Below are 27048 nucleotides of genomic sequence, written 5' to 3'. Positions count from 1 at the left end.
AGATCAAGTGATAGTGCCACGGAGGTATCGAAGGACCAGTACAAGTACAACTTAATGAGGAGAGCGAGGAGCACTCACAAACGGATTGAGAACACAAACAACATAAGCTATACCAGGTTGAGTGATGGTCAAATAGGCGAGAGCACCAACAAGTGCCCGATAATGCGTGGGATCAGTCAAGGGCTCACCATTAGAAGATGAGAGACGGTGATGCAACTCAATGGGAGTGGAAGCACTACGAAGATCTATGATACGAGCTTGTCAAAAAATGTCAAAAATATATTTCTGCTAAGACACCAAATAACCATAAAGAGAATAAGCAATCTCAAAACCTAGAAAGTAACGAAGAGGACCAAGATCTTTCATTTAAAAATCGGTATGTAACCGCTGTTTCAAAGAAATAATAGTGTCAGCATCATCACCAGAAATAACCATATCGTTGACCTAAAGAAGAAATACAATGAGACCATGATAAGCCTGACAACTAAAGAGAGCATAATCATGAGAGCTCTCGGTGAATACAAGAGCAAGAATCACATAAATGACTCGACGAAAATGACACACATGCTGAGAAGGATGAGAGAAACCAGGAGGAGGAGTCATATAAACTTTCTCAGAAAGATCCCCATGTAAGAAGGCATTTGTCACATCTAACTGATAGAGTGGCTAATAACATGTTGCAACTACAACAAGAAGAAGACGAACAGTAGTCAACTTAGCTACAAATGCAAATATCTCCTCATAATCAATATCATACTCCTGAGTAAAGTCATGGGTGACAAGTCGCACCTTATAGCGCTAACTAGTGTCGTCAGCTCGGGTCTTAACACTATAGATCCACCGACAACTGATGTGAGTAACACTAGAAGGAAGAGAAACTAGATCCTAGGATGCATTCGCTCAAAAGCCCCAAGTTCCTCTATCATAGGTTGTTACCAATGGGGATGCTGGGCGGCCTCACGATATAACTGTAGCTCATGATGAGTGTGAACAGTAGAAAGAAATGTTTTAAAATGTGGAGAGTAGGTAGAAGAAATAGAAAGAGTATACCAGGCTCGAGGACAATGAACACGGTTTGGGTAATGACGATGGATAGCAGGAGCATCTTCAGGAGAGGTGGGACAGGATAAGGAAGTGGGAGAATCACTTGAAGTATCAATACCTGCTGGGGGATGAGTAGAAGGAGGAGGAGAAATATCAGAGGAAACAGTGGGTGGAGTGGTGGAAGCTGCAAGAATGTTAGTGGGTGGAGTCGTGGAGGCTGCAGGAGTGTCAGAGGATCTAGGGAGAATAATGAAAGGAAGAGGAGTAAGAGGAGAGGAAGGCCTAAGAAATGAAATATCCGAAATAGGGGAGGTAAAAAAAAAGATGTATCTTTAAGAAAGGTAACACGACGAGAAATACGAAGGCAACGAGAGATAGGATCATCGTAGGAATAGCTCTTGTGTTTAGAGCTATAGCCAAAAATAATGCACATCACAGAACGAGAAGAGAGATTAGTTTGCTCAATGGAGGGTAGAAGGATGAAGCAGACACAACCAAAAGTACGAAGATGACTATAAGATGGGGAACAAGAGAAAAGACGCTCATAAAGAGTAACACCAGAAAGAGTAGAGAAAGATGTTCTATTAATGAGATAAATGGATGTAAGAACAGCCTCACCCCAGAATTGTTGAGGAATAGAAGAGATGAAAAGAAGGGCACGAGTGGTCACAAGTATATGGCGATGCTTGCGCTCAACAACACCATTCTGAGCAGGTATGTAAGGACAAGATTGCTAAGAAAGGATGCCATGAGAGGAAAGTAAAGCACGAAAAGATGTAGAGAGATACTCTTTAGCTCCGTCAGAATGAAGGACCTTAATTTGCTTACCGAATTGAGTATGAACCATTTGTGTGAATTGAGAATAGATGGTGAAGACTTCAGAAAGAGAACACATAAAATAGAGCCAAGTATAACGAGAAAAATCATCAATGAAGATTATTTAATAAGAGAATCCAGCAAGAAAAGATGAAGGAGTAGGGCCCCAAATATCAGAGTGGATAAGATCAAAAGTGGAGATAGAAAAGGAGTCACTAGAGGGAAAAGGGAGAGCCGAATGTTTAGCAAGCTTACAACCCATACAAGAGGATATTGAGCTTGAAGAGACAGAACCAAGATAGCCTAAACTAGTTAATAGTTTCAGGCGAGAATTAGATACATGACCTAAGCGAGAGTGCCAACGATCTAAAGAACAAACAGAAGCAATAATTGTAAGAGTACAAGTGGAAGAAGAGGGAGATACAGGTAGATAAAGAGGCTCAAGGTGATAAAGCCAGTCAACTCTATGTCCGGTCCCAATCCTCTGACCTGTAAGATGGTCCTGCACAAAACAGTCAGAAGAAGAAAAGGTAATAGTCAAACCATGATTTGTAAACTGACTAACAGAAATAAGATTTAAAACTAAATCGGGAACATGGTGAACTGTAGGAATAGTAAATGAAGAAGACTGAAGGTGTCCAGACTGCGTGACAAGAAGAAGACTTCTGTCAGCAGTATGAACACTAGAAAATGGGTGAATGCTAGAACGATGAATTAGGGTAGTAGCATCCACAATCATATGATGAGTAGCACCAGAATCTAAACTCCATGAGGAAGAAAACATACCATAGGCAGCAGACATAACAGAGGAAGAACTGTATTGCATGGCAAGCTGTATGGGATGTAGTTTCTTTGTAAGCTGAGCAACTTAAGAAACAAGATCCCTAGAAGAAATAGGAGTCAAGACCTTGACAGTAGTAGCATGAGATGAAGAAGAGACGTTAAAAGATCACGGAGAAGGACGATGCTAGGGATGTTGCTGTTATCGTTACTGAAGCTTTGGACATTGAGTCTTTGTATGCCTTTGTCGTTTGCGATAACGGCAAAAAAAGAGAGGATCCAGGAGAGGAGGAGACCGAAGCACTGGGAGTAGAGGTCCGAGAAGAGCGTAGAGAGGTTGCAGCCAAAATAGTATCAGTAGGGCCTGGATGAGAGAATAAGAGTGTATGCAGCCTAGTCTCCTCAGTCATAACACTGCGCACAACATCATCAAAAGAAGGAATAGGTCCTAATTAAGTAGTTGGCTGCAAACAGTCTCATAGTCAGGTTGGAGATGCATCAGAAACTCAAAGGTCCGTTGTGTCTGACGAGACTCAATGAGAGCCTTACAACACTTGCATGTCAAACAAGTGGAAAGCTCCAAAGAGTCAAGCTGTCTCCACAATGATCGTAACTTAGTAACATATTCTCAGACAAAATGCTCCGTTGTTGGACATAGGTGAGATCCTATAAAATAGTGTATTGATGAGCAAAACTGGACTGCTCAAACATATGATGCAGGTAGTCCCACATGGCAAGGGCAGTCGGAAGATGCCCAATCTCCATACGAATGTCAACCTCGTAAGACTAACAAATAAGGCTCATGGTACGATGATCAGCGGTAAACCATGAAGCAGATGTACTGTCAGTCACTTTAGGAGGGGGAAGTACCATCCACATGACCAAGTAGCTCGTATCCAAGTAGAATGATACGTACAGTAGTGTACCATTCTTTATAATTGGAGCTATTTAACTTGACGCCTACTGGACTGAGAAAGTGTGGAGAGGAAGTAGATGCCATATGAGGCCTTTTGTTTTGTTTTTGTTTTGTTTTTTGTTTATAATATATATATATATATATAAAGTGTAGCTGGTGTGTGGCCCACATGTCGAAATGAAAAAAATGGTATGGGGATTTGAATTGCATGGGAACTAGGCTAATGTAATAGAGAATACGGGGAGAATATAATAAGAAGAAAAAGTGAATCATGTGAGTAAATGTGGGGAGAAAATTATGGATCTGGTCGGCTTAGTGGGTGGAGAGAGGGTGGATTTTGTGGAGATGATTAGGTAATTGGATTAATTGGGAATGGTGATATTCTCACTAAGAAATGTTTGCCATGTAATTTCAGCCAGTAATATGTCTTCAAGTCGGCGATTAGGAGGCAGAGAAGGAAACCAGTATGGCGCAGATGAGAGCCCGAACCGATCTCGTTGGAGATAGAGATCGTTCACTGGAGATGGTCGGGGATAGGACAATGGCTCTCATGGTGGCAACTTGGAAAAGAAGGACAACAGCGGGGGTGTCGACTAGTGTTGACAGTGGTGAGGATCACTAGCGTGGGAAGGGCATGCCAGAAAGGTTTGAGAGGTTGTTGTGGCGATGCACTGTCGGTGTTGCTAAAGGTTGAAGTTTGAGTGCTCTTGAAGGGTGCCGGTGTGGAGTAAGCCTGGACAACAATTGAGCTTGTAAACGGATGGAGAGGCAGGGGAAACACGCCGAAGAGAACAGTGAAGACTCCGAAGCTCTCTAAAAAAAAAAAAAATCCGACCAAAGCTTTAAAAAAATCTGGCCAAGTAGGCACAGATCCGACCAACATCAAATCAAAGATGGTCGGAAAACTTGGCAGAAAACCTCTCTGATACCATGATAGAGGTTGATAAAGAATGGGATGATTTCATTAAAGGGATGAGCCCAATAAATAGATACAATTTGTATAGATACAAGGTTAGGTAGTATGTATAAACATAGCATGTACAAAGTATATGTATACATATATACTACTACTTTAACAGAGTTTAAGTCCAACTCGCAAATGCATATTTGAGTCTCCTATGAGAGGAATATTGGCTTCTCTTTTTTGCATTGTCCAATTGTTGTCACATGTTTTGTATTTAGAGAAGACTCGGGTTTAAGTCCCTCAACTTGCAAATGCGCATTTGAGTCTTCTGTAGAGGAACAGTGGCTTCTCCTTTTTGCATTTTATATGTCATATTTTATGCCTACATGCTTCATGAAAGCTTCCGGCATGACAACCATCCATCCATTTCTTTTTTCTTTTTTTACTATCCATCCATTTCTTTCGTTAAAGGAAAAATTATTGTTTTAGAATAACATGCATAGCCCAATGAGTGTCATGCGCATTGTGTTTAGAGGAGACTCAAGTTCAAGTTCCTCAACTCCACATTTGAGTCTCTTGTAAGAAGAACTGTGGTTTAGGAATCTTTTGGGAATCATGTGGCTTGTCCTCATTATTCCATATGATGCTTAACTAGGTAAATAAGTCAGTAGAGGATTTTTAAACTACCATAATTAATATACCTTTGTAATTGTCAAAACTTATATATTTATCTTTTTAGATCTTAACTTTTTGAGTTGCCCTTGATAAATTTTTCATTTTTTTTATGGACATGCCATCCCCTCATTTGCTTTCTCTCCTCCCATCACTCTCTCTCTCTCTCTGCCAAAATGCAGACATATATAAAAAAAATATTAATAATATCAATTATTAATAACCATTTATCTTAAAATATTTAATTAAAATTTGATTAACCTGGAATGTCTGTGCTAGTGGTTAATATTATTAAAGGTTTGTACGAAGGAACAAAATCGGGATGAATTTAAAATAAAAAATAAAAAATTCATTTTGTCATTTTCTGCTCCAACAATAGCAAACCGCAACACTTAGCCGATATAATTGTCATGACTTTCCTTCAGTAACAAAGAAGCAATTTATAAACATGAAAAAAAAAAACTCCAATCATTATTGGTTACAGAAAATGATGGCTGGTATAAATAGGTTACATTTTGCAATGCTTGTTGCAGTGTACTACCCAATGTTTTGAAACCCGGACCGGACCGGCCGGTCAGACCGGTAAAACCGGGAACCGGCCAGCAGTCCGGTCCGGTTCTATGAAAATCAGTTAGACCGATCGAAGTAAACCGTCATCGGGTCATGGGTCAATCGTTGATCGATGAACGAGCTGGTCGAACCGATGACGTATATATGATATACACACAGTCAATTATTCAAACCCCTCATATATTTACAGTCACCATCATCTTCTCGGTCATGTGTCAAACCATACATGCTGATGCTCGAGTGAAAATCAGTCATCAATAACAATCATCACCCAATCTCATTCAAAGATCAATCTCATCTCCAACCACTAATCAATCGTCATCCATCTCAAGATCCGCTACAACTCGGGTGACATGACAGCCATCATCCCGCGAATTTCCAGACCCTTCTGCACTCACCAGAAAGGTCGAACGTCTCGTCATCGAACACCAGCTCTCAGCCAACGTTTATCATCGTACAGCCAGATCAGCCGTCATCGCCAAACGCCCATCTTTCAACATTTTCTTCGTCATCATCATTTTTCCAACACTGCCGACTGCCGCTGTTTCGTCTCCATCGCTCCAGCAGTTGAAAATTGAGAAAATGAACCGGTCAACTCGCTGCGGTCTGCGTGGGTTTGACCGAGTTTGACCGGTCAACATCCGGGCCAATGATTTTCATAGAACCGGACCGGATCGCTGGCCGGTTCCCTCGGCTTTTACCGGCCTCGACCGGCCCGGTCCGGTCCGGGTTTCAAAACATTGATGAAAAATCATCGATCGGATGTTGACTCGATCAAACTCTGGTCAAACCCACCGAACCGCCTTTGTTGATCGGAACCGGGCTGACCCCTGCTCTATCTCAATTTTCAACTTTTTAAGCCCTCGAGAGAAGAAGCGTGGGACGTAAGACGAGCGCAGATCGCAGTAAGAGATGATTTGGAAAAATGGTGATGAAGCGTAGGAAAGGAGTGTGTGTTTAGAGATGGAGCTGCTTTAGTCGAGGTCACGACGACACAGTCCCCTAGCATGTGGTGGTGGTCGATGAGCTTGTGCTGGGGAACCATGGTAAATTTGGTGTTCCGTGAGGAGGTTACAGCTTATGTACCTTGTGGGTTGGAGATAAGTCGGGAAGAAGGGTCTAGGTCTTCACTGGGTTGATGGTCGCCTTCATATTAGGATTTGGCACTGGATCTTGAGATGGATTGACTGTTGATATATATTAGTGGTTGGAGGATGAGAAGTTGATCTTTGAATGAGATTGGTTGGAATTTTGATTATTTATTTATTTAATTATTTTGATTTTCACTTTTTCAGGGAAAGCATCAAGCATGTATAGTTGAACACAATGACCGAGGAAGGATGTGGTGGGTTTGAATTAGCCTTAAATATATTAGGGTTTGAATAATTGATATTTGTGTGTATATATATATATATATATTACGTCATCCGGTTCGACCAAACCGGTTCATCCGGTCCAACCGATTGACCCATGACCCGATTATTTGACCGGTTTACTTTCCGGTCCGGTTCTGAAAACATTGGTACTACCACCGCCTCATACATTAATAACAACAACAACAACAATAGAAACGTTAGAATAAAATTAAAAAAAAACAAAACAAAACTTAATAATTAAAGTTAAAATGGCAGATTTAAGGCGACACAAAGAGTATTATGACTCATAGAAGACTGGCTTTCGGAGCAGGAGACATGAGAGATAAGATGTCAACCAGTGAGGCCATTGTGCTCAAAGCTGCCTTCAGGACTTCCTCTGAACAACCCGGTTTCGCTATCTTTTTCACCTGCACCATTTGGTATTCATTATCAACCACAGAAACAGCAGCAATTTGTTGTAGTTAGTTAGTTAATTGGTTAATTACTATGCTATTATTATGGGATTTAAAATTTTCACATGGTTCAATAATGCATATTGATGAGACACTAGAAAAAAAGTGGTACATTATAAATTGGTATTAGGGATCCTTCTCATGATAATTTGGTTTCTTTTTATATATATATATATATATATATATAAACTCTTAAATTAGAAATTTTTGCATATACCATTACAAAATACACACGTAGTTATTCACTTCTATCTTCTTCCTTATATATATGTGTGTGTCTAAATTTTTCTTAAGTGCAAATTTCCAAGATATGTATTTAAGTTATTGGGAACTTGCACCCCTAGATTATACCAAATGTCACTATGACTCACTGAACAACCTGATATCATTCTAATGTAAGTTAGTGATTATATGTGCACTGTTTCTTCTGTAAATTATGAGGTGATTTTTTATGTAGCTCTCTGAACAAATGGAATCCAAGAGAAATCATATAAAACAATAATGAGAATTTCAGTTTTGCAGGGTAATAATAATAATAACTAAGAAGAGAAGGGTGCATGAAAGTACCTTTTCAAGATATGCTTGCAACTCTTCTACTCTTCCCATGTAATCCTGATCCTCCACAGTCAGGCTTATGGCCTTGCTGCAAGAACCTGGACCTTTGTACTGATGGGGACCTGGATTACTGTATAAATCATTCATCAAGAACTTCTCAGCATCATGAACCAATGCCCTGCCAATCAGTAACAAGAAGGAACATTAAACAAACACAAATTTACAAATAAATGCCAACAAGAAGACTGTTCAAACATCCTCATCACAATAACGAATGGTAGTGCCATTAAATCCCATGAGGAAGGCTAAGAGTTTGCCTCCCGTATTAAAAATATTTATTTAGGATTGTTTGTTCACGTTGTTAAAAATTAAAAAAAAAAAACTAAGAAGATGATTCAAACTTCTTTTCTGATTGCCAATAGAGACATTGGTCCTTTATGCGAGGGGGTAGACTAGAGTTTGAATAAAAAATTTAAAGTATTTTATGTAGAGTGATTTGTTCATGTTGTTAAAAATTAAAAATTTAAAAATAAAAGAAGAAATGATTCAAGCTTCTTTTCTGGTTACTAACGGAGTTTTAATTTATTGGCATTGAGTCCCTTATGTGAAGTCGGGGACTAGAGGTTGAATCCCTAATAGGATAAGGGCACATGATATATTTAGAAAACCTATCACATCCGTGATGATACGTGATTTGTCCACATGTATCCAAAATTAAATAATAATAATTAAAGAAAAAAACAACTTCCGCAAGTCTTAATAAAAGTAAGTAATATGACAGAAGAAAATTTTTTTTCAAACAACCCTGAGTATGATGAACAATAAATAAGAATGTGGAAATGTTTCTTACTCGTATGCTTTAGACTTCAAGTTCACCTCCACAGGATGAATTGATGGTTTCCCAAGTAAGCATGTCCCAGGACCACATAAGGACCTCTGTACAGTCATCATAGCCTGACAACAAAGAGATCTTTGAATTAGTCTATGACAATGGGAACCAGGGATTTTAACCAATGAGATTATAGGAACAGAACAAAATCTAAGGATTTATTAACAGCAAAAAAGAAATTGAGAATTCAATCAGAGCATTTAATTGCATGAATATGTAATAGATATTGTTACATAGTCTGCATTCCTATAATTTATTTTTCCAGTTTTGGATCATCTATCAATTCTACCCAACAGAGAGGAAAACAATTACAGTAATTTGGTTTTACAACCAAAAAAAATCAAAAACAAAGTAGAGAATCTGAATGGCATATTTTATTTTCAAATATTTAGTTTTCTTAATAAAAGAAAAACCAAGAAGAATGCATGAGCGGGTCAAAATAAATGTTATTTATTATATTTCAAATATTGTGAGAGAGAAAAGATCAATTAAATGTGAAAATGGTAATACATTATTTTATAATCATCTTTACTCATACTTTACTTCAAAAAACTGCTGTCCTTACAGCTAAAACATTTTCATTTTGTTCATTTTGACCGTTCTACTTGACATGCATTCAGGTTAAATATATATATTTTTCTTGAGGGGCCAAAACAAATAATAACCCCACACTACTGTTGTTTATATATATAAAGCAATGCATGCTCTGCTTGTATGAATTCTTAGAATTACAACTGATCAACAAAGAATAAATGAAATACCTGCATGCTTTACATGATAAAGAATATGCTCACAAGCACTGAGAGATCAAGGCTCTGAGTTTTTAAACTATATACTCTTCGGTCCGTTTGATACGCAAAATTTTGAGGTACAGCACAACTTTTCTTATTCTTTGTTTGGTTTGTTAAAAAGTTAAAAGTACAGCACAAAAGGATGTCAGAGTACAATACAAGTAGTTAACATTTTTGTGCGATCAAAACCTCGATACAAAAGTTTTATCGTGGTACAGTACAACTAAAGACTAAATTACCCTTAATAAAGAATAAAAAATACAATCACGTATATCACATCCCACGACGTTAATCAATTTTAATAATATAACATTTTTTTTTAAATGTAAGATCAATATCTTTAAAATAAAATTTTAAATCATAAAAATTAACATAATTTTTTTTAATATTTCAATTTAAAAATTAAAAATTTAAATTGTATAAAAAATAAATATAAATCTCTTTATATCTTATATTCCTGAATCATAGATATGATTTTCATAGATATATCAACATATTTGCAATCTTATATAAAAAATAATATTATTTAACTGATTAATATATTAACGGAATTAATTATAAAAAAAATTAATTAAAATATTGAAAATAATATCTTATTGTGAAGTTGTTTATTGTAAAACAAACATAAGATAATATAAAGGGTATTAGAAGTAATTTTATAATATTTTTGTCTAGTACTCGAGAAGCTATCCATAAAATATCAAACATGGTACAAGACAAATAGTTGTGTTCTGTACTGCTTGTGTTGTACTTAGCTGTGTTGTACTTAGCTGCGTATCAAACGCACCCTTCCAGTGTCAAAGGTTTAAATAATGCATCAAAAATGAAATGGTTCTCTCAAAAATAGATGGAGTAAGATTATTAAATACTTACAGTCAATGGAGCGCCACCACAACGCCATTTCATCACATCATTTCTGAGGTTTGTTACAGTTGCCATATAACCATTAACACCAGCAGAAACAAGATGATAAGAAACATGTCCGAGGACCTGCATATAATTTTCCTCATTACGTTTAATTGTGCGAGACAACAAGAAAGAAATCACACTCAATAATAAAGAAATGGTAAGATGAGAAAGATACTCACATAAGCATAATCACAGTCAAATTTTGATGGTAGTGAACCCCTTGCCTGATAACCAAAGAAATGACAAATAGAATTGAACTTTTTACCTTTGTACTTGCCACTTTTCTGCAAATTTCCAATTCAAAACAGGAAATTTTATTAAAATGTGAACTCAACACAAGTTAAATGCAACAGCCATGAGAAAAAAATATAAAGCATTGCATAATGATTAGCTTTTAGTATGGTTTGTCTGCTGAGTTTTGAGTATACATAGAATTCAGAGAGACATTGAAATCTGTCACACATGGTGGAGGTGTCTTCAATGTTATCTATAGTCTACTCAAAAAATGCAATTTCTATGCTATTTATTCTAAGCCCAAGTAAAATTTCTTAGTTTACAGCAACTCTGTGCACACATGTTAAATCTCTTACCAACCTGACACCTTGAATCATGTGTACATCACCGATTGGTCACATGAATCATTAATTATTAATAAACATCAGTAATTAATCACAAATATAATTTTATAATTAAACTATGTTTTCAGTAAAATTATTCTCATCGACATACAATGACCTAATTTAATATAGTTAATAAATTGGAGCTTGATTTCTATAGCTTACTACGGTATTAAAAGGATGAAACTTCAAAATCAAGAATTAGAACAAATAAACAAGGGATAAGTTTGTGTACGTGAGTATAGCTTCAAAGTTTTTTTTTTAATCAAAATAAGCATGTAAATAGACTCACTGAACGCGCATCCATCTCTGCCTCAACTAGTTGAGCTAAAAGCTTTTCAGTTTCAATCTACCACAAAGAAAAGGGATTACATCAGTTCATGAAACAAAGAAAATGCTTAAACTTTGATGTATCTTAATTAGCAAAAAAGAAACTTGCAAACGTACCTGAGACAGTTGTGCCGATTCATCTGAATCAGGAGAAAGAAGAAGCTGCATAGACATTGTACAATGATTAGTACTTTAGTGATTAGTTCTGTATGGCACCATCCAGCCAGGGAGTCAACAAGGTATAACTAAAGAGATACGTTTATTTGTTAAGTTACTTTAAAATATAAACCCTCCATTTTAATAGCAAGTGTCAATCATAAAGAGGGAAGCTTGGTATGCAAACTTAACAATTTAATTTAAAAAAAAAAAAAAAGCAAAGCATTAAAAAATAATACACCGAAGTACCTGCTTCTTGATAAATGGTGGCAAAGACTGGTATAAAGCTGATGCCCATGGAGACAACTGCGTGGAAATGCCATCAGCAGAAACACCTTTCTTCATAAGAACATGTATCTCCTGAAAGAGTTAGATTCACCCTCAGAATTTGTTCAACTTTAAGAAGAAGAGTATATCATTTGCCAATTATTCAAAACCTTTCATCAGGCACTCTACCATGCATTAAAAGACATTATCTGTCAGTGAGATGTGTTTGCAAAACGCAACTACTTTAACACTATCTTTGAGAAAAATACAAATGAAATTTATATTAAAACTGAGACGCACCAAATTACCTGCAAAAGGGCATACACTTCAGGTATGCTTTCAACAAGTCCCTCTGGCAAAAGTATAACGCCATGATATTTGTCTGAGAGAATGAACAGATGTAGGTCAGCAGTACAAACAAGAAACAATAAGAAGGTGATGTGATTTTCCTTCTATTTAGTATTATGATTTTTAATTCTTTAAATGCATCTAAGGTTCTCTTTAACAAACTTTTCTGTCCTCTGCATAAATTGTAGGAAACTGGAAACATACAAATAAATCAGGCCAACAGGATTGTCCTCAAAGTACTTGCTCAAGCTTATTTTAAGTAGACACTTAACCATGTTACTGAGATTTTAGTAAACATACATGCTGGGAACACAGCAAAATGAGCAGATCATAGGAGTTAGTTTCGGAACTTACTGTGTTCTCATTCAATGAAAAAGGTCCAGTCTGTTCTAAAAAAATTTTAATTTTAGAATTGGCCATTTGTCAGGAAGTAGATTATGAATAATGACCAAAGCCAGGTTGAAATCTAGGAGTTTTACATCTTTTAAAATTGATTAACAAAAAATGCTTAGCAATGAGAATATTTCATTTTCCTTTTCTAGCAAGCTAAAATGATAATCATATATCAATTGAATGGATTCACAATTTTACATGATTGTTAAGAAAGCATATTATTTTCTTTTCAAAGACAAAGGCAACCGGTAAATGTATTATTTTCTCAATCATAAAACAGACGAATATAATCAACTCATCATTTATCTAACTTCATCTGGGATCCAATATACCATTTTTTGCATAGCAAGATGGATATCTCAAAATACAAGGAAATTCAAATAGGTTACCTTTTTCTGCTCTAGCTTGAACTGCATCACAAATTCTTTTGGTTATATCAAATAGGGTAAGCTTGGAAGAAGCAACCTCCTCACTAAGAACAACCTGCAACAAAATAACCAAACAATAATTTCCTTGAACATAGAAATCACTAGTACTATATTTATAAAATTACATTTAACTTACCATATTTGGATGAGATTGGAGGGCACATTCCAAAGTAACATGAGATGTTTTCCTTCCCATTAGACGAATAAAATAGTAATACTGAAAAGAGAGAAGCTTATTACAAACCATTAATTTTGCCATGAAGTGCTCAACTTCTGACCTGAAACCAACTCAAATACAAAGTTGCACGTATAATGAAAGAAATACTGCTCCTGATTTGTTATATTGGACTACCTGACTTAAGCATAAGTAAGTTGCTTCTGTAGTATCAACAATAAGATGGCTTGTTTACATAGAATTATGCATGTGAGAGAGGACAGAGATTTCTTTTATGTCATGCATTCTGAGCAATTATCTGTGCATTTAAGTAGATATGCAGCACAGATTTACATAAAAATTTTTACGTAAGGTCACATGTAAGCCAAAAAAATAGCCTTGTCAGGTACTGTCATTCACTGTATCACCAAGAAACCAACCACATAGCCATCAAATTAAATTGTCATTGGAGATCATTGCAGATGTAAGATGAACTAACATAACCTTATTAATTAAATATATCCTCATAATTACTGTGCTTATATAAAAACTTCTAGCTAATTTCCAACTTTTATCTAAGAAGGAATAGCTGATGTGTTGTAGAGATATCTGGTTTTTCTGATTTTCAACCACCATCTCCTAATATACAAACTATTTGTAAAGTGAATTTCGAGATGATTTTTTTCAAACTTCAAAAAATTGCAAATTTCTTGGAATTAAACAATTTTAATGCAAGAAATAAAATCATGTACCTTCTCAGCAGAAAGAGCATCTGTGCACAAATTGCTAATGAGTTGAGAATTAACCTAAAGCAACAGAAAAAGGAAAAAAAGAATAAATGTGTCAAATGAAGTCCACTCGTGTTTTGCCTCCAACAAAGAAGTGTTATGCCATAAGGTAGAGATGAAAGCACAAAAGAGAATAGTCTGTAGGATATAGAGAAAGCTTAGTGTTGTGAATGTGGCTTGAGAATTTTCCAAGATGGTACTGTAGTATATACTGTTTATCCATGCATGGGCGTGCTCAAGACCGTGCAAAACTAAGGAATTCGAGTTTTGGGAGCATAGGCGAAGAGCACAGGCATACTTAGCCCATGCTGATCTCAGAAAATTGAGATTTTGGCAAACACGGTCTAGAAGCACAGTGCAAGATGGTGATCTTGAGCACGGGCAAAAAGTACGGATGTGCTTACGCCAATGCTAATCTCCAAACTCCAATTTTTTGAGAAGCACAGCCCTGAACATGGCCTAGATACCGGCATGCTTCACCACGTAAGTGGGGATCTTAAAAACCCTCATGGCATTTGAAGACGAAAGTCAGAGATCATGTAAAGGGGTTAATGTAATTGAAGAAGAGGACTCGAGATTAGCTTGGAAACTCCAAGGAGTTTGGTTTGATCCTTCAAACAAGTGAAGAAGAGGGGGAGTAAGCTTGTGATTCATGCTTGAAAGCCTCTTTACTCTTTAGTGTTTCCTCTTTTTGTTTGTGAAGCCATTGTTAGATCTAAGCTTTGTAAACTTGTAATCTCCATCTTTCAAGATTATAGTGAAATTTTCTCGTCGCCTCTGCCAGTGGACGTAGGCTTGAAGAATCAAATCACGTTAAATTATTGTGTCTTTCTTGTTGATTGCTTGATTGTTGTGGCCCTATTCTTTCTTGTATGACATTGTGCAACTAAATTAAAATATAAATAGGCAAAAAATGAGAGAAAGTTTGGCAGTAACCTTGCAAACAGTATCAAATCCAACATTGGCTTCAACGAATTGGTTCCTCAAATCACCATAGGAGGTGACAGGTACACCAATAACCTGCAGGGCACAAAATGATAATATTAAATCTAATGGTTTTAGCATTAGGCATAGATTTGGCTTAAAATATAAAAACACTAATAGTGCAAATATATGGGTATCAGAATATTGAAACCTTTTAATTAGGGTGCATAGGTTTCTCACTTATGGATAATTAAGTCTAAGCACTCATTTCATGATGTTGGGAATCATGACATAGAGCAAAGAGCAAAAGTAAGTATGTAGCACAGGGAGAAAATGCAGCAGTCACCTTGGTTGGACATTTTTCTTCTGCAAATGTCTCAGCAAGTTGAGCTGCATCCGTATTGGATGTGACACCTTCATAAATAGAAGGATAGGAAACGATAATAAGTAATATAAAAATGAACCTGTGAGATTTGATGATAATGCTCAAGACCAAGTTTACCTCCAATAATTACAAGTCCATTTAATTCCAATGTTTTGCAAGTATCTAAAGCAGCTTTGACTTGTTCATTTGTTCTTATCTGATCCTTTGTCCTTCCAAGCATATCATAACCCCCTTAACAATTGAGAATAGTATCTATGAGATGGCTAAGAACACTGCAATCAAGAAGCTGTAATTCCATGGAGCATAAAGCCATACAACAATTTAAAGTATTTCACATCTCAATGCCAAAATATGAACTCTGCTGAAGACAAGGAACAGAATCTTCAGATAGACAATTAAAACCTGAAAGTAAATTTTATGTATCAAGTGCATGAATTTAGTTGGTTGCCATCAGCGGTCTTATCAAAGGCATGCCATTAAATCTTTTAATGGGATGGAAGAATATAACTTATCTACTAGAGGGAAAGATCATCAAAGAAACTATGAATAAATGAGAGGGCGCAAAGGTCACCTCTTACTGGATTCAACCAATGCACAAGTTCATAAAAGAAAGAGACTCCAAGATGATATTAATATGAATAGTTTCAGAAACTACAATAAGGTATACACTTATATACACAGATGGAGGTTTTCAATGGAACACATTATATGTGCATTCATTTCCTTTGCGTCACCATGGCTTGACTAAGACAAATAGGTACAGTTTATGTCAAGTCATGTATACTGAAAATTATGCTCTTCTTCTTCAAAAGGGGTAAGATAGACAAATGTATTTGAATTCCAATTATGGATGAATATACTCATCCTCCACGAAGGGGTAGGAAGATATTAGAAATTAGGATCACCATCAGTTTTTCCTATCCAGCAAGTAATGAACTGAAAATTATATCATGAGTTTTCAGCTAGCATGCTGATGGACCCCGACACTCAAAACTTATTTTGCCATCGGACATTACAAACAAAGCAAAGGAGTCCCCTGGACTGTGCACCACAATGGCAAGAACCATCCGCTGAATATGAAGCATAAAAAGTAATTCCTATGTAGTGTTTGAAGAAAAGATTAATGCATACCTTGATTGCAATAAACTGAAACAACATCATCTGTGATTTCTGTTGTTTTATTTTCAAACAAACCTTCTGTTCCTCCTGTTACAAGAAGTGATATCACAAAGATAAAGATAGGAATAAGGTATGCAGTTCAAAGAAAAATTTGTTTAAATTTAAAATCATGAGTAACGCCATTTATAAGTTCAATGCGAAAATTGTTATGAATTAAATTAGAAATCAAAATTTAATTGACAACAGTTTGTCTTGCTAAAGTTAAAATCATATATCTTCTTTTCTTACTCTCAATCCTGACTAGCATTGACAACATCATTGTAATTAATACCTGTTCCAATAAAATTTGATCACCCACAGCACCTTAAGTTTAGACCTCTCATGAGATTTTCTAAATAATTATCCTAGTTCCCTCATATTCAGTATAATATCAAACTATAAGAATTTTTTTCAGGAAGCAATCAAAGGCAACTTTGCTCAAAAAGGTTTCTGCCAGGAAAAGACATAAACTACAATTTGAACTCGTAATTAACTGCTTATGTTCAGATTCATAAGACAACACCATGGAAACTAGAATACCATATATTTTGCAGTGATTTGCAATTCTTCTTTATAAATAAAATTAAAGCAATATAAAATTTCAAAAAAATAAAAAATAAATAAAAATTGCATGCATTCTACTGCAATACTCACAAAAGAAACTGGAACACCCACCGCAAAATCCTATCAAGGTGCTCTCAGGATTATGCAACTTCATAGCATCACGGATCCCACAGATGACATTGTGGCCTCCTGGCGATTGACGACCACAGAAGACAACCCCAACCCTATAAGTACCAGTCCTTTAGAAGTTAGGACATAGCTTCCTTTTAGATAAAATAAGAAAAAAATAATAACAGACAGAGCATTAACAAAACAGATTCCCATTCTTATAGTCTGGTTTTCAGAAAAATCTTTAACAGATTTTCACTTTAAAGAAATAGAAAAATATTCACATCAAGCTACATAAGTAAAAAATGTAGTTGGATTACCTGATTGGTGATTTCTGTTTCACGTCATGGACCACAGGAAGAGTTGCACTGGATGAGTGGGAGATATGTATTAGTGGCTGACCGAAAGTGTGAGGAAAGGATCTCTGTATAGATTGTGCATCCAAGGGATCTGCAACTGTTGTTGCATCACCAAACTCACTATGAATATGTGATCCCTGATGAATTAATAAAACACACGACACAATGTCACGAGCTGATTAATTAATCTCAGAAAATCAACAATTGGAGATTTTCACAAGTAGCAATCAAGCCAACACTGAAAAGTTTATTACACAAAGTTCAACATGTTCAACTACTAACAGGGAACCTTCTGTGGGGAAATATGAAAAGATAATAATCTTTAATTTAGTAAACCAAAAGAAATGTGTCCATTGTAAACATTTCAAAATTTAAAATTGGAAGTTAATTTGAAGTGACACATTATTTTCCTAATACGAGACTTTAGGCAGCGGTAAAAGCTAATCAAACCCTAAAGCACAAGAGTAGAAAGAACAAGCAGGGAAGAGACTGAAATTAAATAAATACAAGTGATTAATCAGAAATTTCAGAATATTTCAGTGAAATGTTTTAAAAAGAAACATTGACCAATCAGAGAAGCATATACACTCGCATAAATTGGACTAATTTAAGTGGTTGTTCTGCAAATTCAGAAGACTCAACTCAGATTTTACAACATTAAAACCCAAACATATAAATATATAAGCACTCACATATGAGCTAAAAAAAAATGCAATGAGATAGCATAAACTTTATCAATCAATCTGAATATACCAGAAATTCAGTGAAATATATGCAAAAAGAGAATAAATTCAAAAATTTGAGATACCAATCCACAAATTCAGAAGAATTCAATAAACAAACTATGAAATAAAGCGAAAATGAAGATCCACATAAGCAAAAATTAATAAAAGAAGAACCCCAAAAATTAGAATAGAAACCCACACAAACAAGATAAGAAAATGCGATTAGATTAGACAAACTTCATCAATAAATCTGAAAATACATGAAAAGAGATCAAATATGAACGAGTAATCCAAAGGTTCAGAAAAAATTCAGTTATTTAGCAATCAATCCACCAATTCAGAATAACCCAATGAAATATCCACAAGATAATCAAATCAAAATGGGGAAAAAAGGAAAGAAACAAAGAGAAATGAAGACATGAAGGCAGGGAGGGAGCTCAGGGCGGTAAAGGCTCCGCTGCTTCTGCAATGGCGACATCTCCATGGCTCCTCCAAAACCCATTGAAGATCGAGAGTAGAAAGAGAAGAAGAATGGAGATTTGGGAGAGAGAAAGAGAGAGATGAGACGCTAGGGTTTGAGTTGAAGAAGAAGAAGAAGAAGAAAAGAGGGATGAAGATGAAAGGGCGGGGATTTGGCGGGAGAATGGTATATATAATGAATTTGAAAAGGGAGTTCGTTGAGATCCGTGGGACCCGGTAGTTGGAAAGTGGACGGAACTACCCATGACGCCGTTAAAGGCCGTTACGCTCTTGTTAGTTTTGCGTGTGGATCACGGCGTTATGTGGGTGGGCCCACATACTCAAATAAATTTGTGTTTTTTTTAATTATTATTATTTTTTATTTTTTAAAGTTAATTTTAATTTATTATAAAGGTATTTATGTATTCTCATAGATTAAATAAAGAGTAATTTTATTTGGAAAATTAAACTCTTCTATTTTTTAATTAAAAAAATATGATCTTTACGTTTCAAATTAATTGTAATTCTAATATGTAATGAAGATTTTATAAAACAATAAAAATATATATTTATATATATATTATAATTAAAATTAAAGCCTAAAATATTAAGAATTAATCTACTCTTTTGCTCCTCTGTTTTACTCGTAAATGTAATTATCCTTATTTAAAATATAATTTATTGAATATGATTAAGGACCCATCTGATGGACAAGATTGAATATGGAATGATATGAATAAGAGTAGGAAAGGATATGGGCATGATAAACTCATATTCTTTAAGATTAACTATTAGATAATATTTTATTATCCTATTTTATGTTTGAAGTTTATGATTGAAGTGGAGTGGATAATGACATGATATGAATCTTATGTAAATAGACAAAATTGTATTTATAATATAGTTATATATATTTTTTTAAATAGACTTTTTTTTAATTTTTTTCTCCTTAATGATTTACTTATGGGTATATTTTATATTTTTTAAAACTAAATAACCTATAAATAATGTTCACAAATATATAGATTGTAATGCAAAAATTATAGTTAATACCTATTTTCTTAGTAAAAATCATATACAAAGTCATCAATATGACGAGTAGCAAACTCATTAATGAAAAATAAATAGATTACATCAAAATCAATTTGAAAAGAAATCATATGATTATAAAAAAAAATTAGATGAAAAATAATAAAATAGTAAAATTAGTGTTCTATTTTCTTGTTGACAAGCTTCTCTCCTTAGCATCATGTTTAAAAGATCAAAAGAAGAGATATAATAAAACCCTAAATAAAGGAGAGAAACCAAATAACAGGGAAAAAAAATTATTTTATTATCATATTCTAGCTGTTTGACGGATTCATTATCATGTGGCCAGTAGGATAAAATAGGTCGATAGAATAAGACTATCATATCCTATTGGCACACGATAATAGCAGAATATGATAGTCTATCATATCAAGCGTTCTTATCATGTTCACCAAACCGGCTCTAAAACATAAAGGGTAAATTTGAAAACACAATAAACCGGGTATTTAAAAACAAAATAAATCCGGAGTAGTATTTTTGGTCTTCGACCCATCATTTTTTTAGGGCAAAAAATTAAAAGCCCTATAAAGGAATAAACCTAACAGACCTGACCTAAACTTCTACATTGTGATCTATACTTTTTTGTTGTGAACCTTGTGATACGGCAAAAAGAAAAAATAAAAGGCCAACCATGCCTACACGTCCTTGACCTAGTTTGTCTATATATATAGTCAAAAAAAAAAAAAATGAAGAACAACAAGTAATTTCATTATTTTTTTGGGGAACGGCATGCGAAACTCTATAGGGTTTGGAACAATAGAGATAGGCTTCAAAATTCCTACCAAAAAAAATAAGGAGAAAAAAGATTCAGGTCTTAAAAAAAATAAACATATAGGTGCCACATAAACATGAGAGTACATATCACTGAGTAAGCATAAAAATATTCCTTTGTGGGGGATAGGTATGCAACTTATTTATTTAACTTTATATGGCAAACACCACATTGCAGTCTTAAATAGACTTCAATAGGTGAAGATGCCAAACCATCATCCACAAGTCAGTCATCACACAAAGAAAGTTCCAAATTGTTAAATACAGTCATAGATAATGCATCTTAAACAAACCCCAGCAGTCACAGTTACTGGCAATTTTCAGTTTTGAAGAAATAACTTATGGAGAAGCGGATGGATTCTTGTAAATTCCAATCTTATTCCCCATTGAAACACAAGAGTAATGTACCCTTGCCATATTCACTAGATCAATGATGAGGTTTCGGTGCCCCGGCAATTGCCGGGGGCTCACCACGAGTGTTCTTGAGGTAGGCAACGTAATCGCCGTAGTGCATGGTGTAGAGAGTGCTCTGGTAGCGGGTTAGACGAATTCGCTTGCGGAGTGACTCTGTGATGAGACCATTGTAGCCTGCTTTGCGCATCAGAGAGTCTATTGCCTCTACCTTCGTCCAACCTGTTTTGACAAGTAGAGAAATGTTCAAAAAGGTTTACACATTTTGGAGATTGATTATTGGGAAAATCACAGGTGTGTGGATTCATCAATTGTGGAGAAATTAAGAAATGAACAATTAGATGATGAAGAATTAACCCTCATGAGCAGCCACTTCAGGCAAGTATGTTGCGCTACGCCTTGCATTGTAATCAGGGTCAGTAAATTCAATAATTAAACCATGCTTTCCGACCTGCAGGAACCGAAATTTTAAATTTCAGCAAGTTCATATCCTTTTTCATGATGTAAATTATATGTACATGAGTTATAAGAAACAGAGTCTATAATTGCATGTGCATTTTGAGTAATAGTAGATAAGGTAAACCACTACTCATTCACCAAATCGAAGAGAAAATCACATAGGATGTGAAATCACAAAGAACCCTTGTGACACCACAAAGAACAAGTTAACAGAATCAAAATGCATAAATAACCAACACTAAAAATACAAACTGAGAACATTTTATGTGAGAATGCTCTAGGCTAGAATCTTTGGAAGGGTAAAAATCTACCAAGCATGGAAGCTTTGGGTTAGCAAGACTGCTTGACTAGACAGCTAGAGAAACCTCCGCCACTCTCACGGACATGAAAAGCTTTTTGACAAATAGGTGACAAGTACCCCCATTTAAAGGAAGTTAGGACGTTCACAAATATGGAATTAATATCTCAACACCCATGTGTCCTCACGTTGCATGGGCTTTGTGGTTCGATCTCAAATCCCTCACAAAACGAACACCGTACATAAGAGGTCTGGTGCCAGTAGGCTAAGAGGCCATGCCGTCAGACATAGAAAACACTAGACAGAGAAATTAGACAAAACATTTCTCAAACATACATGGAAATCAAGCATCTCAACACTAAACCAAGGAAAACATTGGATCACTGCTTGGCTGGTCTATTTATAGAACATAGAAATCCCTGAATGGTTTATTCTGGAATTAGCTAGTGGATCATGTTTCATGTTGAAAATAGGTTTAACATGGAATAAAACTCAATTTGAGAAAGCTGTACATTTATATAAGCATCCGATTAGGTGCCAAAACCTGAACTGGCAGCTATTGCAGGTAAAAAGCTTGCATGACCATCCAAGGATTAACCAACAATATAACTCAACAAAGGGAGCAAAAAAGAAAGAAAGAAAGAGCTGTGTACAGGATTCAATTCATATCCATCACATAAATAACACCTCAAAGGCCAAAGCTCTAATGCCATTCATTTAAATTCCATGTGATGTCACTCAGAACAGCAATAACTAGCAGGATCAATCCATTCACTCTTGGCCACTCAATAGATAGTTTTCACTACTTCACACGTTGTCATTAAAGGCCTGTTTGGTGGACAAAATAGGATATAGCAGATAGGATTTGAGAACTAGATAGGAGTTGGAAAGGATATGGGTATAATAAACTCATATCCTATGCTATATTTGATGTGCATCAGATAAACCATTGGATATGGGATTTTGTTATCCTATTTTACGTTTAAAGTGGATCAAATAATAACAGAATATGATATGAATTGTATATAACTAGACAAAATTATCCTTTATAATAAAGGATAATCTATATATATAGCAAAATAAATAAATCACATCAAAATCAATTAGATAAAAAAAGAAAAAGAAAAATCATCCGACTAAAGAAACTAAAAATAAGGCATGATCAGAGGAGAGATTAAATGAAACCAACATGTTCAAACACGAGGTCAACGGAGAAACTCTTTCACAGCTTCGAATGGGAGAAAATTTACTTAAAATATTCAAAGTGTCCTATCTAGTTATTGATAAGCTTGTTGTCCTAAGCTTCGGATTCAAAAATCAAAGGGATACAATCAAACTCTAGATGAGAGAGACCAAATAAAAAAGGGCAAAAAGGTCAATTTAATTTTTTGTCATATCCTACCCGTTCCTATCCTGACTCCCCCTATAGGATTTTTTATCATGTGCCCTGTAGGATAAAGTGGGTTAATAAGATAACACTATCATCTCATACTGGATCACCAAACAAAAGATAACGGCAGATATGATAGATTATCATATCCTATTGTCCTTATCCTGTCCCCAAACGAGGCCTAAAACATAAATGATGCAAGATAGGATAAGCAATTGCACCTACAATCACTAGGCAATCATACCTAAAGAATCTAAACAATCACATTGCAATATCACTTCACACTATAGCATCACGCAAAGAAAATAAAGAATAATTCATTGATTACTTTCCTGAGATGATTAAGAGATTAAAGATCCCATCTAACCAAAGTCTGATTTCAAATATGATAAGAAACATTTATTACGAGAAATTATATACACTTCTAGACTTAATAATCAGCTCAATTTATAATAATTCATTGATAGATTTTAGTGTTTGGAATACTTATGGCATATGCAGGACAAAAACTAAAATTACCAAATTATCGTAAACACCTAAACACATGATCTTAATTGTAGACATCTTCTAAACCTAAACCATGTAATAATAATGGCAGCCAATGTAAAATTTTAAGATTGAACTTAAGACTGAAATAGATTTTAGTTTGCATTTGGTGCAGCTTCTAGCAAAAGAACACATTACAATGAAGACTAGTAGCAAACCTCCCAATCAAGATAGTGGAGACCAGATTCATAATCAGCTAGAACAGAAACTGTACATTCCAAATAAGGTATTTCTTTAGCTTGTATTGGAGGGAAGCGTCGATCCCTCAGAGCGCTGCAAAATGACAGAAATAATTTCATCCCTGAGATTTCATGGTAATAAACACTCTGCACAAATGACACATCCCATAGCCTTAAAACACATGTTATATTCATTACTTTCTCCAAGCTACATAGTTATAATGTATACCAACTTTATGAAAATTCAAGCTTCAGTAGTGACATAAGTAGACAAGTGTGGGTTTTTCTATAGCTTCATACATTTGAACAGCCAACCAGAAAAATATGACTCAATGTACACAAGTATAAATACTCATTGAGATTTGTCTAATATCCCTATTTTGCAACTTATTTCCTAGCTGATATGGTTCAACTTACAACAAAAAATCTAGCATACATTCTCTATTATTTTGACAAATTTCAGTATCTTAACATAATATATTGTATGTTTATCTCAGATGACATAATATCAAGTTTGTAATAAATTATAAGACATCACAATCCAGAACAATGTTAGAGCATAGTCTTCAGGCTTAAACAAATGACTTCTTTACAAAAGAAGAGAACATTGTCACAAGTGCTAAGTTGAATTGGCATCAAGTTGTTTCAAACTGTCATTTGACTACTGCAAAAGATGGTGAAAATGCAAATTGGTGAAGAAATTACATGGCTTCTCATAATTCAAAATCAAGGGCATAGCATGTGACTACTAAAAACAGCAAGGAGCTCACAAATACCTGAATAATTCAAATAAAATGGAAATGGCATGTAACTACATTGTTCTTTAAAAATAAAATAATTACAACACAGATCTTAATAATGTTCCAATCTTCTCATTTCTCAATCAATGATCTTCTGAATTTGCCAATAGATAAAGGTAGGAAAAAGCATATGTATCCACAAAAGAACAATTTCATCCTCACAATACAACCAACAATATACCTTGTTAAAGCATAGTCTCTAAACCCAGTGATTATGTCACGTGCTTCCAGAGTTCCAATGCACCCCCGCAGGCGTGGCTCACCACCATTGACCGCTTTCTTCCAAGTAACAAACAGTGGGCTGAAACAGGGGAAAAATGAATTAAGCTTGTGATCTACGTTCAGTATAATACTAGTTCATCCATTTATTTCACATTCAAAAGGCAGCATTACAACCTACAAAGTGTGCAGTGACCTTTGGACACAACGTATCCCTACCTCCACAATAACTGACTAACTAGATCAAAAAGAAGAGCATTAGCTACTTAGGATTGAAGAAAAACATACCCAAAAGACTAGGAGCCCCCCAATCTATGTAGTTACATAATACTGTTCAGTTAAAACTTCAAAAATTATTGCAACATGTTTATGATGCAATAGCCTAAGTTTCATATATAGCATATTATCAGAATACGCACAGAAGAATACCTCACTATTTCACATTGAACAAACTAACATCACATTTTCTTAATATGTGGCCTTTGACCCACTGGTTTCTTAAAAGTAATGGAGAAACTTCTTCTTGGTCTTTGACCCATTGGTTTTGTCAAAAGCCATGAGATGCAAACCAGTCCAGGGTGAGGTATTGAGAGCCCTCTACGTGATAGTACTCTCATAGTACATGTTTCTTTGCATACACAAGGATGTAAACTCAAAACCACTTGCTTAAGCAAACCAGGCCTCTACCACTTGACCCACATAAAAATTTCACACAACAAAGATTGAAATTTTTTAAAAAAAAAAAATCTTTTGAATCAATTACACCCATCTAACCTTACCGTAACCTTTTGAATCAATTACACCCATCTAACCTTACCGACTGACATAAGGAGTATATCAATGTATGCACTTTTACGATACTCCGAAAGATGAATAAAATCATGGAGGAGGAATGAAACATTATATAACAATATATAGTGAAGTAATAGACTTAAAACTTTAAAATCCACAAAATCACAAATTTTCTCCAACAAAAACATGAAATTTATACCAAAGGGATCACAAGCCAAGCCCTTCCAGTGCAATCAAAGAACAAAATCACTATAACATCATGAATTCAATGAGAAAACAAACAAAATCGAACCAAAACCCCATCAAATCCAATCAAGACCAGGCGAGCATTGATCAAATCACAGAAAGTGAAACACAAAACCAAGAGGATCCTTACTGCTCCCCTTCATCAAAGGCCGGGGGCGGCGCTTCCTCGCCCGTGTAGTGCGCCACCAGCGTATCGAAGCAGTAGACCGCCATTTCCTGATTCGCCGCCACCATCTTGAAGCTCTCGAGACGCCGATTCACCGAGCGAGAACGCCGGCCACCGCCGACAACACGATCGATGAAGGCTGTGCACCAATTTAGGGATCGAAATCTTCAGGATTAGGGTTTCGATGGAAGTCTCGTCTCCCACGCGAGCGAGCGAGAAAGAGAGAAAGAGAAGGAAAAGAGTTCTTTGTAGCTTACCCGCGACGAGACCGACAAAGAAGAGTTTTTTTATACATAAATATTAAGTTATCAATATTTAAAAAAGGAAAAAATTACTGTTCACCCCTCGTAATTTTCAAAACTTCCCAAAAACCCCCTCCTACTTTTACACACCCCGGACAGCCCTTCCGTTAGTGTTTAACTTCCCTATTACCCCCTATCGTTCACTTCAAATGGGTCCATGTTGTGAAATCCCATTTTTGGCCTTGAAAATGGTGGGAAAGGAAAGCGCCAAATCATCATGTTCAACCTTTTCAAGGGCTTTCTGCTTGGTTTCTGATAGACAATGTATAGGAGTTGCATTACATCTTGTTGTTCTCCTCATTTCTCCTCATTTGAGTTGTTTCGACTTCGCCTCACGGTTACGTAATACTGTGAGAATCTCTTCGTCTATCAGCTTTGACCATTCAGCAGGAGTTTATTATGGCACTCATTTGTGGTAGTCCGGGTGAAGTTTATCATACTCGAAATATATAAATCGGTTTTCTCCAATGTAAAATGAAGTTGATTTCCATCGGATTGGTCAAGTGCACTTCATCTTCAAACGAGCATGTATTCGATTTTTAT

At 35.5% G+C, this 27048-nt stretch overlaps 2 protein-coding genes across 2 annotated transcripts; both read right to left on the bottom strand.

Moving 5' to 3' along the window:
- Nucleotides 1-7336: 7336 nt before the first annotated feature.
- On the bottom strand, nt 7337-18897 carry LOC120263741 (pyrophosphate--fructose 6-phosphate 1-phosphotransferase subunit alpha-like). Its single transcript, XM_039271718.1, has 19 exons — nt 18797-18897; nt 17615-17790; nt 17298-17410; nt 16596-16670; nt 15582-15695; nt 15426-15493; nt 15092-15175; nt 14120-14173; nt 13350-13430; nt 13175-13268; nt 12353-12426; nt 12027-12137; nt 11739-11783; nt 11584-11640; nt 10854-10958; nt 10639-10755; nt 8936-9039; nt 8098-8263; nt 7337-7485 (listed from the first exon to the last, which is right to left on the bottom strand). The coding sequence occupies exons 1-19, from the start codon at nt 18878-18880 to the stop codon at nt 7363-7365; spliced, it is 1845 nt and encodes a 614-aa protein (XP_039127652.1). The 5' UTR covers nt 18881-18897; the 3' UTR covers nt 7337-7362.
- Nucleotides 18898-20795: 1898 nt separating this feature from the next.
- LOC120263817 (uncharacterized protein At2g38710) lies at nt 20796-26475 on the bottom strand. Its single transcript, XM_039271795.1, has 5 exons — nt 26168-26475; nt 24962-25081; nt 23960-24074; nt 21466-21559; nt 20796-21330 (listed from the first exon to the last, which is right to left on the bottom strand). The coding sequence occupies exons 1-5, from the start codon at nt 26269-26271 to the stop codon at nt 21125-21127; spliced, it is 639 nt and encodes a 212-aa protein (XP_039127729.1). The 5' UTR covers nt 26272-26475; the 3' UTR covers nt 20796-21124.
- Between the last annotated feature and the right edge of the window lie 573 nt (nt 26476-27048).

Source organism: Dioscorea cayenensis, chromosome 6 (genome assembly GCF_009730915.1).
Source record: "Dioscorea cayenensis subsp. rotundata cultivar TDr96_F1 chromosome 6, TDr96_F1_v2_PseudoChromosome.rev07_lg8_w22 25.fasta, whole genome shotgun sequence".
NCBI classification, from domain to species: Eukaryota; Viridiplantae; Streptophyta; class Magnoliopsida; order Dioscoreales; family Dioscoreaceae; genus Dioscorea; species Dioscorea cayenensis.
The sequence above is the reverse complement of the archived record's forward strand: the minus strand, read 5'-3'. Positions and strand labels throughout refer to the sequence as shown.

What these genes read in the sequence shown, in the direction of transcription:
- LOC120263741 (XM_039271718.1), bottom strand. Translation starts at nt 18,880, where the DNA reads ATGGGTTTTGGAGGAGCCATGGAGATGTCGCCATTGCAGAAGCAGCGG. An exon ending in TGGACTTGTAATTATTGGAG is followed by an intron (nt 15,494 to 15,581) that starts GTAAACTTGGTC and finishes CTATTTATGAAG; the next exon opens with GTGTCACATCCAATACGGAT. An exon ending in TCAAGCTAGAGCAGAAAAAG is followed by an intron (nt 12,427 to 13,174) that starts GTAACCTATTTG and finishes TCATTCTCTCAG; the next exon opens with ACAAATATCATGGCGTTATA.
- LOC120263817 (XM_039271795.1), bottom strand. Translation starts at nt 26,271, where the DNA reads ATGGTGGCGGCGAATCAGGAAATGGCGGTCTACTGCTTCGATACGCTG. An exon ending in GCCTTTGATGAAGGGGAGCA is followed by an intron (nt 25,082 to 26,167) that starts GTAAGGATCCTC and finishes CCCCTGTTTCAG; the next exon opens with CCCACTGTTTGTTACTTGGA. An exon ending in TCCACTATCTTGATTGGGAG is followed by an intron (nt 21,560 to 23,959) that starts GTTTGCTACTAG and finishes CGGTTCCTGCAG; the next exon opens with GTCGGAAAGCATGGTTTAAT.